The sequence below is a fragment of the Gymnoscopelus microlampas genome (genome assembly GCF_963454915.1).
Source record: "Gymnoscopelus microlampas genome assembly, chromosome: 18".
Taxonomy (NCBI): Eukaryota; Metazoa; Chordata; class Actinopteri; order Myctophiformes; family Myctophidae; genus Gymnoscopelus; species Gymnoscopelus microlampas.
The window spans coordinates 39,960,885-39,976,162 of record NC_139955.1 but is presented as its reverse complement, the minus strand read 5'-3'; the positions used below and the strand labels follow the sequence as shown (position 1 = coordinate 39,976,162).

General features: G+C 43.4%; 1 protein-coding gene across 1 annotated transcript; it reads left to right on the top strand.

Moving 5' to 3' along the window:
• Nucleotides 1-4,692: 4,692 nt before the first annotated feature.
• LOC311034057 (uncharacterized protein) lies at nt 4,693-13,745 on the top strand (the record flags this gene model as incomplete). Its single annotated transcript, XM_084041797.1, has 8 exons — nt 4,693-4,870; nt 5,250-5,635; nt 6,013-6,216; nt 7,052-7,166; nt 8,913-9,030; nt 9,585-9,776; nt 11,682-11,872; nt 12,382-13,745. The coding sequence occupies 8 exons, from the start codon at nt 4,693-4,695 to the stop codon at nt 13,743-13,745; spliced, it is 2,748 nt and encodes a 915-aa protein (XP_083897923.1).
• Nucleotides 13,746-15,278: the final 1,533 nt, after the last annotated feature.

Below are 15,278 nucleotides of genomic sequence, written 5' to 3'. Positions count from 1 at the left end.
CCTAAATAGTGAATCAAGCAACTGAAAAACTGGGGTGCTCATCAGCCTGAGTAGACGTTAAAATGAGCCCAAACATGTTTGAAAGTGAAATATCCCTAATCTGAGTACTTCTTCCACTACTGGGTTTCTCACACTCTCTTCCATTCTGCTGTTTGGTCTAACCAGTGGGAGACAGACCGGTCAGGTCAACCAGAGCCCAGGGTCACTGATTACCTAATTGTTGCTCATTAACCCCGAAGGCGCCTGTGACCTCTTGGCAAAAGCTTTCCGTATCAGTTACAGCAGATCCCTAAATGCCAGCAAAAAACAGAGGTGAGATCCAGCAAAAGAGTTACGCCTACGTCTAATCATGATTAATTGGGGTTGTTAAAGTCAAAACAACACAAAACATGTGTCCCTTTAACCCATTAAGACCTGAATACAATTCTACAAATGCCTTCTAAATCAGTAGTTCTCAAGGACCCCCAAAATGAAATCATGAATTTGGCCGCCGGCCGCCATCTGAAAACGTTTTGTGCCAGGGACCACCAGAAGAGAAGATTTGTGTTTAAAATAGCACATCTACATGCTTGCCGTGATGTACAAAGTGACACATTGTGAGCTTGTAGATCTGCTATTTTAGAATAGCCAACACTAAAATCTAAATTGACACAGACGCTTTACCGGTTTTAATGGGTAAAATGCTCCTCAATTCATTTTGAGGGAGAAAACCAGTGAATATAATTTCCCAAAACACGTTGTGCTGTGACTTTGACATATTTCTTGAAGAATTCATTTGAATGATTTGAAATATGTTTAATACCAAAATCGGGGTCCCTGGCACAACAGCTTTTCAAATGATTGTCTGCGGCCAAATACATTTAAATTTGGGGGTCCTTGACATGGAAATGTTTGAGAACCACTGTTTTACAAATGCATAGAAAGTGCTGGTAATGAAGCCTAGCTGTTACCATTCAAGAATGCTGTACTTTTTTTAAAGGTTGAATTTCTTCCTCCCTTTTCAGTTTGCAGTGAAAGGGAAGACACGAGCGCACCGCAATCACACACTAATTAAATTCCAGCCTGTTATGATAGCAAATAATTATACAATTCAAATTCCAGGGCTCTTGAGTTCAAATTAGCGAACGTTAATTAATGTCTCCTATTTTGTAGGTGAATGAATACATTACTGAGGAAGAAGTTATCAGGGGAAAAAAATGACACCTAGAAAGAAAGAAATTCACTATCCATCCGTCCGGATGGATGGATGGAAGTACCTATAATTGGCTGGTAAAGCTTTCTTACTGGATTACTTGAGGACTTTGTGGTTATTGAAAAGGATCTCTGGCTAATAAGCCAAATATACCATAATACATTACAATTGTCCTCTATAACTAAAATGTAATGTAAAAACACCTTACATATTTTATTTATTTTAGAAATAGTTAATCTTTCACTCAATAGGGGCAATGCCTGTCGCAAGTTGATGATGTAATTTGCCCATGTGGATGCATGTGTGCGTTTGTGTGTGGGGGGGGCGTCCAGGGGGTCTACAGTTGTTGTGTTCATCACACCAAAATCTCTCTCTCTCTCTCTCTCTCTCTCTCTCTCTCTCTCTCTCTCTCTCTCTCTCTCTCTCTCTCTCTCTCTCTCTCTCTCTCTCTCTCTCTCTCTCTCTCTCTCTCTGGAACCTCTCTCTCTCCCTCTGGAACGTTTGTGCCGTTAAAGTGTCTATCAGTAGCTTTGTAGTATTTTTAGGCCCTGTCATCGGCTGGCTGTGAGGTGGCTATACATCCCAGCCCCACACAGAGCGGACACACACACACACACACGCGCATGCACGCAGCACGCACGCAGCACGCACGCACGCATGCACGCACGCACGCACGCACTATAAAGCAGCCTATAAAAGGGGCCTCCTGGGTGTCACAGCTACACACAGCAGAGAGCAAAGATACACCCATATCCACACAGACAGACAGACAGACACTGCAGGTATACATTCAACTGTCCACCATACTTCATTTGCAGGTAAGAGTTACATTATCAGACATGCACAACACATTTTATTCCTGAAAAAAAATAATGATATTCTTTCTACTCCAACCCTCAACTTCAAGTTGAAATTACATGTGTTACTGTTCATTCAGTATTGAGCTTTCATTTGTCATCATTTAAAGGACGACTTCACCCATTTTCAACCTTGACAATTTTGAGAAAATAAATCATTGTTTAAACTTAACATTCATATAATCCTCACTAATGCTCATTATACAGTATGTGTATCGGAGGAGGGCTGTGGACAGTTCAGAAACCTTCCCTACCAGTGACATCATCGATGGGGAATCCAACCTAATGGAAACTGCAGGCTTTCTATTCCTGGAAAGTTGCCGTGCTATAATAGAAGCCATTGTTCTCACGTTCAAAATAAAAAAAGTGAAATAATTGTTTTTTAAAAAAAGAAAAAAACCTGCCTAACGATGATGTCACTGGTAGGCGGGTTTCTGAACTGTCCACAGCCCTCCTATGAGACACAGAGTTTTTTTGGTTTGTTTTTTACCATATAATACGCATTAGTGAGGACCACTTATATGAAGATGGGTCGAAAATGGGTGAAGTCATCCTTTAAGAGGTGAACCCAATTTGACCCTGAAATGTGGTGGTTATTTATAGAGGGGGGTCGTCAGAAATGACCTCTCCTCCTCGTTTGGGGATCCAAGGGTTTAAAACAGAATGAGACTAGGCATTTGTCCATAAGGTATTATCCACAAAAATGAAAGCAATCATCTACCTCCGTGTGTAATCTGTCACCAATTATGTCACCGACACCTCCGTCTCAGACTGCGACACCACAATACAGAGACAGAGACTGAGACTGAGAGAGAGAGAGACAGAAAGAGAGAGAGAGAGTATTCTCACTGTACACTATAACCTTTGTCAGTGGCGTGCACAGACATTTTGAGGGGCAGGTGCTCAAGTAAATTATACATTTTTTTGTTTACTTGGTCTGCTCTTTTTTCCCTCTACACACCCACAACGCCTCGCAGCGCGAGGCGTTGTGGGCTTGTAGATCTGCTATTTTTGGCTAAAGTTCTCCTCAGAAAAGGGATGCTAGATTTCGAGTGGTTATCTTATCACATAAAGATTTGGCGGACCCCCTGTAGTAACTCTGAGGACCCCCTAGGGGTCCCGGACCTTCTGTTGAAGACCCCTGTTGTAAACTGAAAAAGGGCACTTCTGGTCAAGAGGGCAAAGGGCAGGTTCCCTAGCACCACCTAGAGTCTATCTGTGCACGTCCCTGACCTTTGTATGTGACTCATGCTTTACTTTATCTTATTTGTTTATCTAGACAGGACACCGCATTCATTATGTGGTAATGCGATACAGTACATGTTAATGAAATGTAAATACACCGGACTTAGCAAAGATGCTAATTTTACATCTGCAGTCCTCACAAAGAAAACACATAAAAACTAAAACATTAGACAGGGAAAACAGAGCGTAATACATAAATACAAGAGCAGAGATACGAAACAGGTACAAAAGGTGCAAAGTATATCTATTTGAGGCTAAGAAAAACATTTTTTACTTGGCTCATGTAGTATTGCACTAAGAAAATAGCAGCATTTATTTTATTTTTTTACTTGTGTGAGAACAATGGCTTCTAATATAGCATGCTAACTTTCCAGGAATAGAAAGCTTGCAGTTTCTATTAACTTGGATTCCCCATCGATCATGTCACTGGTAGGCGGGTTTCTGAAATGTCCAGCCCTCCTTTGAGACACAGACAGAGTAGACAAAACTGGTTCGATTTTATCATGAGCATTAGTGAGGACCAATTAAATGAAGAGAGGTTGAAAATGGGTGAGGTTGTCCTTTAAGGGTTGAACTGCTTTACCGGGCACGTTCGAGATCATTCCAATTATCACCTTGCGATTTTCATTTCAATTTCAATTATCACTTTGCCACATCTCACAAGTCAAAGCTTCATTGTTTCGGCGCATAGACTTACCTTCTGCCTGTATTTTGAATATCTGTATTTTTATCGTAGTTATTTTTATCCACACTGATGTGGAAGCTATAAGCACACAACATTCACTGCCTGCGATACCATCTGTACTGCACACGTATGTGATAATTAAGAAATAAACTTTTGAAGCTCTTTATCAGTATTTTAAGCATATTATTTGTATGCTGTGCTCCTGCAGGAAGGTAGGCATGGTGGACACACTAGCCCAAACCGCTATAAGAGGGTCTGACTTTGTGTGTCTGTTTGTCTGTTTGTCCGGAGCTAATCTCATAAACTCCTAATCTCATATTATCATTTAAAACTATATTTTATAGTGGAGGTCAACGGGGTGAAACCTTGCCCCTCATCACAATAATATGACTCTTATGTTTATAAAATGCCTCTAAACACAAACAAACAAAAACAGAGAAGACAGACATCACATTAAAACGCACGCACACGCACACGCACACACACACACACACACACACACACACACACACACACACACACACACACACATAATAAAATAACTCAATATTAAACTCCCTTTTTATCTATTATGTATGGATATTGATAAAATATAAATGGATATGGATTATTCGCCATGATGCTCCCCCTTCACCATGATATGTGCATAACCCCCATCTAAAATCATTCTCATTCCGATTCACAGATCTCTCACACAAAAGGAACTGTGAAAGATGGGTAATGTAGTTCAAATGCTGGCTGCCGAGCACTTTGAGTCACATGGCAGCTCTTTGACAGGCCACCACTCGGTCCCTTTTATCAGTAATACTCAGCACAACAATAGCAACAACTGTAACAATACCAACGTGACTGAAGAAGACCCCTTCCGGTTGGACACAACCACCACATCAGGTCAGTGTTGCCATGTCTGCTTATTATAGGTGTAGTTGCTTAATCTCAAATATTTTAATGTCTTGGACCCCCAAATGAATATATATTTCTATTACCTATAACCCCGACCAGGGAGTATCAGGAGCCCCTGTACCAGATGCCTGTGTTAGAATGTTTCAAACATCTTCCAAATATTCCACATTTTATTTCAAGATATTTTGAAAATAGCAGATCTACAAGCTACATCTACATCTAGCTTGTGAGCTTGTAGATCGGCTTTTTTCAAATAGCCGATGTATGCGTTGTATGTGTTTGATCAGCTAACTTTGCTGATTCGGATTTAAGTGATTATGGGTCCCAGGTTATATTTTATTTTAAGTAAGGTCACTCTAAACCTCAGGTCAACAGCTAACATCTGAGGATGGGACGACAAAACTCACCCAGCAGACGTCCTTCAAGATACAGGCCGTCCACAAAGAGAAGACCTCTGTCCTCAAGCAGGAATGGAGACTCGAGGTGACCTCCGTGACCTCCGTCAAGAGCAGCTTCGTGACAAAGCGGCTTTACGCTGCAAAGGGCACCCAGGCGTCTGTGTTTCACAAGTGGGCCGCTATGGACGCAGCGGGGGCCCCGTGGCCCCTGGGCGCTATGGACGTGGCGGGGGCCCCGCGGCCCTGCATGGCGAAATGCCAGCCGTCCGCTGACAGCTCGGCCTCCAACCTGAGAGTGATGAAGAAGAAGAAGAGTGCTCTGACGAAGCAGAGGCACGGAGATCACGGAGGCCAGGTGAACAGTAGCAGAGTTGAGTACTGTACTTAAGTACTTTATTTTTACTTTTTGTATGTTTGGATGCTGATGACTTTCACTCCACTACATTTCAGTGACAAATATTGCACTCTTGACTCCACTACATGTCGAGGAAGGGTAAAAGTACTTGAAATGTAGGGAAAATAGCAGATCTGCAAGGTCACGTATAGATATAGTTTCACTGTGCTATATAGTTATGTGTTTTTTTTCTGTTGAACAGACTGAAGATGAATATGTATATATATATATATATAAGATAATAGTCTTTATTGCCCCCTCACGGATCCGTGAGGGGACAATAAAGACTATCATTATATTATTGCATTTTAATATTTTCTTACATTGATGATAAGCAGAAGGACCTAAAGGACGGAGGTCAGGGGAGAACGATGGGAGGACAAGCCCAGGGCCCTCAGTCTGTCAGCGGGGGACACACGGACACAGGGGTGGGTGGTCCAAGTGTCACATCAAGCAAAAGGAAAACCAAGAGGGAACTGTATGATGCTGGTGAAGAGACTTTCTCCACAGTGGATAGACATGCTATCCACGCCGGAAAGGAGGTGAGCGTCTCCATGCAATGCACGCGTGTCAAATAGAGCCCGACCCATGGCACATTTTGGGGGTCCGATGGTGATCCCGAGTCCAAGACCACCGATGTTTTGATTGATATCTTGTATAGAAAAAAAAGTAATCTTAAAATCGATCTGAAAAACGTAAGTAAGTACGGTAAATCAGTAGGTCAGAGACGCTTATTGTCGGTATCAGCCGAGAATGCAGGAGTTACAATGCGCTATACCCGTGGTTCTCATCCAGTGGTCCGGGGACGGCCAGTGGTCCTTGAGGAGGTTCCAGGCAGTCCTCAGCTAAATGATGGAGAGTTGGTAACCTAATTTATAGGTCTTTAACTCTTGAGAGTGTAAAATGAAATCAAATGGACCCTTACGGGTCCATTTGGTTTCATTTTACGCTCTCAAGAGTTAATGTACAAGAAGTCTACACAATTAGAGAATGTAGAAGAATTGTTATTTTGATCAACGTTTGCCTGTTATCTCTCCTATGGTACCAACATCAATACAGCATGGATGGAATTGTGGACAAAATCTTATCCAACGATAACAAAATATTCAATGTTTTGGGTCTGAGAGGCAAAATCTCATCAAACGGTGGTTCCGTGGCTCAAATGCCCAATAAAATAATGGACCTTGATATGAAAAGGGTTGAAAACCACTGCCCTAGACCCCTGGGAGATGGAATGCTGAGGTGGTGCGCCAGCTCTCTACTTACCGCGCCGATATAGCGATATATTGGTTGGGCTCTGATGTAAAGGTAGTTAATTTCACGTCACTCTGTCATTCAATGCATTGTGATTTGATCATGGTTATCAATGTGTTTCAGCTTCGTTGCAGAGGGGTGGTCTCCCTCCAGACCATCACCCAGACCATTACAGAGGCAGCCCACAGTGAGCTGGAGACACTCCGGGCTATCTGGATCTGGCTGTGTCATTACATTGGTAACTAGAAAATGTGCTCCTCGGAGCACAGGTCTCCGCCAGCGGACCCGTGCTATTTTAACTAAAGGAAATCACTTACCCTATCTTTAACCATAGTTTTCTAGAAATGTTAGGTGTTCTCAGACGGACACACACGCACGGTCGGGTAATTTGTACTGGAAAGTACTGTTCCTGATTGATCCTGTCTTACCTATTTATATTACATTGTGATGTCACGTGAAGCTTGACCAATGTTGGGTGTTCTCAGACGGACACATACAGAGACGGACGGAGAGGAAAAGATACTCTCCATTAATCCTGTCAATATTACATATTGTCACGTGTCACTTGACCAATGTTAGCTTGGCTGATGGATAGGTGTGTCACTTCAAAACATATAAATGATGTTTTGAAGTGACATACCTATTTATAGGTCTCTATTTCATCATGTGTCTCGCTTGCCAATCAAAGCACAACATGACATATCAACATATTGTCACGTGTCACGTGAAGCTTGACCAATGTTAGCTTGGTGGACACACGGAAGGACGAGAACGAAAACATAGTCTCCTGGCGGAGACAAAAATTAAAATCTCCTGTTCTTCACTATATATAGAGAAGAAAATATATACTAGTCTTAACCACATTAACCCCTGACATTACTGGGATTTACACTGAAGCCTCACATGATCAGATATACACATAATTAACACTACCATCCACAGGTGAGGAACCACTGAGGACTTGGTGTTTTATTTTTACCGTTTGCTACGTTTGCACCTATCCACACTAATCAGGCATTATATTGACCCCCTAAAAGGGAGAAAACACTGTGACCCCTGTTTTGTTGTGAAAACTCCGGCATTGCGCTTTAGCGTGTACGGGGCGGCAAACCAATAGGACCTCACACAGTTCAGTCGTACCATGCCAGGCGTTCATTAATTAAGACAGACATTCAATTAAACCGTGTCTTTGAAATAGAAACGAAGCGTCTGCACCCACAGCTCAGCCTGTCACACGATAACACGAGCCCCATCATTATGTGACTAATTGGCAGCAGATTGTACCGTTCGGGTCATCATAGTTTACGAGGGAATCATTATTATGCTGTAGTTCAGCATGAGTTCACAGCTTCACTGTGTAGGCTATCTCATCATCAGCTGCAATGTTACACATGGATTCCTGCCAGGTTTCGGGGGGGCTGAAGAATGGATGCCACAAGATGCTGAAGTGATTAATTTCCTGATGATTTTACTGACAAAACCTGTCAGTAACAGTAACATCAGAAAATGAATCACTTAACCCATTAAGACCTGCATGAGGCCGATTCTACAAATGCCTTCTAAATCAGTAGTTCTCAAACTGCTTTGTGCTATGGACAAAACATTTGTATGTATTTGGCCACGGGACCCCCCCTTCTGAAAATGTTTTGTGCCATGGACCCCCTAGAAGAGATGTTAAATAAGATGTTTTAAAAAAAGCTGCTAAATATCTTCTATTTTGAGAACCACTGTTCTAAATTCTTAGAGTTTTTTTTTTTTCTTTGCCAAATAACGCTAAAATCTAAAATGACACAGATGCTTTCCCGGATTGAATGGGTCATTTCATGATGATGTTACTGACTAAAGACACACTGAGAGGGGTGTGTGTGTGTGTGTGTGTGTGTGTGTGTGTGTGTGTGTGTGTGTGTGTGTGTGTGTGTGTGTGTGTGTGTGTGTGTGTGTGTGTGTGTGTGTGTGTGTGTGTGTGTGTCAATTCTTCCTACAGAGTACGATGTGAGCGGCTACTTGGGTCTGACCGGCAAGCTGTGCGCTCCAGAGGAGGTCATTAAGGCTGGCAAGGCTGTCTGCTCCGGATACTCCAGTGTGTGTCTGCACATGTGCCAGTAAGTCAGTGGGTTCCCTCAACCGTGTGCCCACTATGCACGCTTGGGTGAGCCTTGAGACAAGTCCCATGTCGTGCCCTGGGATTTTGTGACAGCCCACACATTCTATTGCAATATCGTTGCTGTCGGGCAGAAACCTCTTATCTCCATATTTTAACCTTTTGTGTTTTTTGTGTTGGTCCTACTTGATCACACTACAGTGCAAAAACGTGGCGGATTCGCGCCGCGTTTCGAGCTTGAGGATCTGCTACTTTTTATTACATTTTTTATCCTGAAAAGTAAATGTTTTGGACATATGAGGTTTCCCCCCGACAGAGACGATATACCAGTGTGTGTTGAGATTTTGACTTGCCCATTGCTGTACCTTGGCCACAAAAGGTTTGAAAACCACTGCAGCATAAGTGAATACTGACTAATAATGATCCAGTATTTCTTCCCACGGTCATATCAGATTAATTCTACCATCTGGTTTGTGGTGTAATAACAATACACAGGCAAGGACACAGCTGGAGCGAGTCTGTTTATGCTAATAAAACAGCTCCTTTGTCTTCCAGGGAGGCAGGCGTCGAGTGCAGAGAAGTGCCCGGCCACGGCAAAGGCATCGGCTACAGACAAGGCCAGAGCTGCCAGAACACCAAGTCCTCCCACATGTGGAACGCAGTGCGTCTGGAAGGCCGCTGGTACCTGTTGGACGCCTGCTGGGGAGCCGGCCGAGTAGACATGGACAACAAAACCTTCATCAAGAGGTGACTTTGTCTTAAGACCGGGAACGCAGTCTGTGTCAAGCTCATAGATCTGCTTTTTTTATCGTGGAACATTTGTGCAAATCTTTGAATATATATATATATATATATATGTTTTAAATCAAACATTTTTAACTCTTTAACTTGTGCTTCAGGGGGGTCCCTGGAACAACATATTTTTTAGATGAGGGGGTCATCATTTTGGGGGTCCTTGACATGGAAAAGTTGGAGCACCACTGATATAGAAACATACTGTTGGGATTTAGAAATATTTTTCTGATATGTATTTGGCCGCGGCTCCCTGTCTCAAAATGTGTTGTCCCGGGGACCCCCCAGGACCAAAGATTTGACCCCCCCCCCCCCCCCCCCCCCAGCGGTTATTGTATTATTGTATTAGTTTTACTGAGGTTAAGGTTAGGAATAAGTTTAGGGTTAGGCATAGGTTTACTGACGTTAGGTTAGGTTTACGCATAGTTTTACTGAATTTAAGTTTAGGAATAAGGTTAGGTTTAGGCATATAGTTTTACTGAGGTTACGTTTAGGAATAAGCTTAGGTTTAGGCCCAGTTTTACTGAGGTTACGTTATGGAATAAGGTTAGGTTCAGGAATACCTGGTGGCGACCGTTCCGAGGTCGGCGGATTTGACCCGGGGCGAGCGTTCTTGTGTTTTTCTGGAAGGTGTCATGCACCCCAAAAATTGCCGACCTCAGCCGACCCACAGGTAGGTCAGCTATTGTTGGACACGGTCGTGTGACTAACTATTAATGGGGCTTTAGTATACAAACACAGCACACCACTTCTCAGCAGCACACACAACTTTTAGATAAGATAAGAGGTTAAAAATAACCTCTGCTATTTTGACAGGCTGCCAAAACACTAGTAACAAAAAAACGTAAAAGTCACATCAGTCGAGCCGAGTATTCCAAAATAAGCCCGAAATTATTCATTAACTGATCAAACTGTTTTAGATCCTGCTTCTCACTGTGAAATAATGCTCAACACCTGCTTACACACACAGAGACACAGAGACACATACGCACACACACAATCTACTTTGTGGCTTTGCAAGTTCAGGCTTTGATCTTCAATTCATGTTTTTTTTATGTATTGGTTTGATTCCTGTGTACATCAAAGGTTAAAAGAAATGCTTATGAGTGTAAATAAGCATTATTCAGCATATCTATTTCTCTACTATTAGTATACAGTAGCTGTGTATGTGAGAGATAGATGGACAGACAGACAGACAGACAGACAGACAGACAGACACAAACATGAGATGTATATAGCATCCTTGCTTGGCCCTCCAACTTACTTTAGCATTAAGAGAGGATAAGTCAGGGTGAGTTTCCGTTAGCATCATAGTTTAAAATGATAACAGCACTGTAATCCAGTGGTTCTCAAAGTTTTTCATGTCAAGGACCCCCAAGTTGACACTTATTAGCCCACGGACACCCATTTCAAAAGATATGCCAGGGACCCCCATAAGAGAAGATTTTTTTACGGCTCTAGCAGTGATTCTCAACTATTTTGATTTCAACGACCCGTCGACCCCCACTTTGACATGCATTAGGGCTACAGACCCCCATTTAATGGCATTTCTATCACTTGGACCGCAATTTATATTGTAAAATCTATGTCAATTTAACTCTGAGAGTGTACAAATGGAACCAAATGGACCCGTTAGGGTCCATTTGGTTCCATTTGTACACTCTCAGAGTTACAGACCCATAAGGGTCCATTTGGTGCCTAATCTATCATTTAGCTGGGGACCTCCTGGAACTCCCTCAAGGACCCCTGGGGGTCCCCGGACCCCACTTTGAGAACCAATGCTGTAATCTATGTGAACTGGATGTCAACTCACTCCAGATTGTCATGTGACCACCGTGCCAAACAATTCTTACTGTCCAGGTACGATGATTTCTACTTCCTGACTGACCCAGAGGACTTCATCAACTCTCACTGTCCGGACCAGGTGGAGTGGCAGCTGCTGGACTCTCCGGTTCCCCTGGAGGAGTTTGAGAAGAGGGTCCTGAGGACCTCCCACTTCTACACACTGGGCCTGACTCTTCTCCAGCCAGAACACTACAGTTTGGTGACAGGTAGGCTAAACATCTCTATATCAGTGGTGGTTTTGAAATGTTTTGGAGAACTTTTAATAAAAATATATATGTACTTTTGCTTTTGTACTTTAAAGCTGCACAATGTAACTTTCCTCTTCGTCCCCGGATTTCAACCCTGTTTCTTGCGCAAGTGCTGAATTTCTTTTACCATTGAACTAATAGAGCCGGCCTGCTTGCTCAGGGGATCAATTGAATCTTGACCATCATGGTCAACAAATTCCTGTGTCTAGGTCAGACATGACTTTGACATGATCTAAATGTCTCAATAGAAGAGCAGAGAGACAACATAACATATACTCTAGAGTTTGGACAACATTACATTTTATTCATAAAAAAAGTATAGGTATAACTTTATGCAAGGGAAAATTTGGAATACAGGATTTCCTATGTGACAGGAACATGCAAGTACTTCGTCCACTACTGTTCGGTGGATGCATGATGAAACTGTACGTCCATGTTTTCATCCAGCAATGATATTTTTTCCACAGACAACAACGGTGAGGCCCTGGTTTCCATGAAGCTCAGCCGGCCTGTGGACTTCACCTACCAGATCACCCAGAGAAATGCTCCTCAACCCACGGAGTTCAGCTGTCCCTCAGGTCTACTCACCGTGGCCCAAGACACAATGAGACTGCGGCTGCTGCCTCACGCCAGCGGCACGTATGACGTCATGATATTTGCGCGTCCCGTTAATAACTCGCCTCATGGGGTCTTCAGCTGGGTTTGCTCCTTCCAGCTGGAGTGTCTGGAGCCCAAACCTAGCGAAGAACTCCCCGGAAACCCCTTCCTGTGCTGGGGGCTGCAGAGGACCGCGGAGGGCCTCGGCGTGACCAGATGCAGCCATGGCTCCGAGATGGCGACGGCGGCACATGGGTCTTTGCAGTTGGATCTTCAGACCTCTAGGCCGCTTCTGATGCTCTGTGAGCTGAGCCACAAAGATCTCGAGCCCTCCGTGGCCGAAAGGTGCCTCGCCACACAGATTCAACCCGATCGCCTCGCTTGCCACGTGCTCTGCCCATATCCGGGCTACTACCGCTTGTCTGTGTTCGTCCGGGACTATGGCGGCCCCCAGCGGAGCTATCAGAACGCTGGAAACTTTCTTTTGCACTGCACGGGAGGAGGCGCAGTTAATCTGAATGATCTGTTCCCGTCTTCCCTCAGTTCGTCCTGCGGGCCTGGGACTCGGACCCGTGATGCCGGTTTGTGTAAATTCAGCCACACGGGGGCCGTGGCGAGCGCAGAGCGAGGCGAATGTAACATCACTTTTGAAAACCGGCGAGCGGACCTGGAGATCCACGCCACGCTGTCCAAAGACCATCGCAGCAAGACTCCAACGTATCCACTGTCCAGGTACATCCTCTTCACCCACGACGGCAACAAAGTCACCATCAGCGCGATCCTTCCCGAGTGCGGGCTTTACAAGCTCAGACTTTATGCAAAATCTCCCGACGACCAGGACTTTAGCCCCATGTGTGACTACATACTTAAGAACTCCTCTCAGGGGGGTTCCCCTTCCCCCCTGCCCCCGTTCCCATGCACTTACACCGCCTGGAGAAAGGGCTCTGTGTTATTTGAGCCGCGCAGAGGCCTCCTGGAGGCCAAGAGCTGGGTGAGGTTCAGGGTCAGGGTGCCCGGGGCTCGGAGGGTGAGCGTGCTGGTTCCGGGTGAGAGGCTGGCTGACCTGCACTTGAACAACAACAGCAGTCAGGCGGTGTGGGAGGGGGACGCGTTCACCGGAGCCGGTGGGAATCAGCTGAAGCTGCTGACTGCCACCGGCAGAGAAGGAGGAACCTCCTCCAGCGATATGGCCGTCGTAATGAGCTTTGACGTGCTGAGCAGTGGTGGGAAATAACTAATGTATTCAAGTACTGTACTTAAGTACTTACTTTACTTGAGTATTTCCAATGTTCAATACTTTTAATGCTTTGTTTTCTACTCCACCTCATCTAAGAGGCAAATATTGAACTTTTACTCCATACAATTATTTGACAACTTTAGTTACTAGTTGCTTTCTAGATTGTGATTATTATTACAAAACATACATTAACCACTTTCAGCCCTATATATGTAGGCTATTTGAAAATAGGCGATCTACAAGCTCACAACATGTCGCTTTGTGACACGTTGTGAGCTTGTAGATCGGCTATTTTCAAAAGATTTCCATTCATTTTGAGAAGTTGAAATGGGACATTTTGCATAACTTTTAGTTTTACTAAGTATATTTTGATGCCGATACTCTTGTACTTTTAACTCAAGTAAATTGTGATTACCAGACTTTCACTTGTAACAGAGTGTTTCTACATTACAGTATTGATACTTTTACTTAAGTAAAAAGTAATACTTTCTCCACCACTGATGCTGAGCCAGCAGAATTGACATGTAAAGGTGAGGCATGATATTCGGCAAAGAGCGAGAGATTTTATGTAAAGCTCGTTTTTTGAATTACTCATGAAAAATGGTGCTCTTTTATGAATGTTATCTTTTCAATATACGGTTATTTTAAATGAGTCAAAAACATATCAGTGCTCTGGGATATTGGTTTTATCCACATTACATGTAATGCTTCAGATAAAACATGTTTCAAGGAGCTAGCAGAGAGAATATTAGATAGAAACCTGAGTTTACTTTGGGGGGAAAATGCTTCCTACTACATACAGCGAAAGCCTTGGAATATAAAATCTGTGTAGATAGATATATACATTAATAATGTAGTCTATTGATTTGATGTATTATTCTGATAGAGGATCAGGACTTCACGATTGATCATGAATGAATAAATAAAAAAAACTCTCAACTCCCTGAAATCTGCTGCTATCTCTTTCATATATAACCCTGTATATATTTTTATTTTAGATGTCAGGTTTAGGGTTGGTTGAGTCATACGTTTGGAGTAGGAGTGTAACCGCTCTAAACCAATCGATGTAATCAATTATAAAAACATAATCGATAATGGATTGTTTAATAAAATAATCAATTAATAATCGATCCCTTCTTTGGGCATGTCATTAGACCCATCCTGTCTGCTCTACACTGGCTGCCAGTGAGTTACAGAATTCACTTTAAGATTTTATTGATCAGTTTTAAAGCCTTACACGGACTGGCTCCTAGTTACATTGTGGACTTGTTGGAACCACATAAGTCTTTGCTGCACAGCCTCAGATCCTCGGATAGGGCCCTCCTGGATCCTCACAAAACTCGCCGTTTCACCCGGGGGACCGGGCTTTTGCAGCCCCGGAAATTAATTCTAACTTATAGGAGTAAATATCAGGTCAGGGTTATAGATAAATTCATCTCTTTGTGACAGACATGTCAAAGCTAGTCTCCTTGTCATCATCTGCTCTCGTCCAATCACACGTGGGCAATGATAGTCGGCACACAATGCATT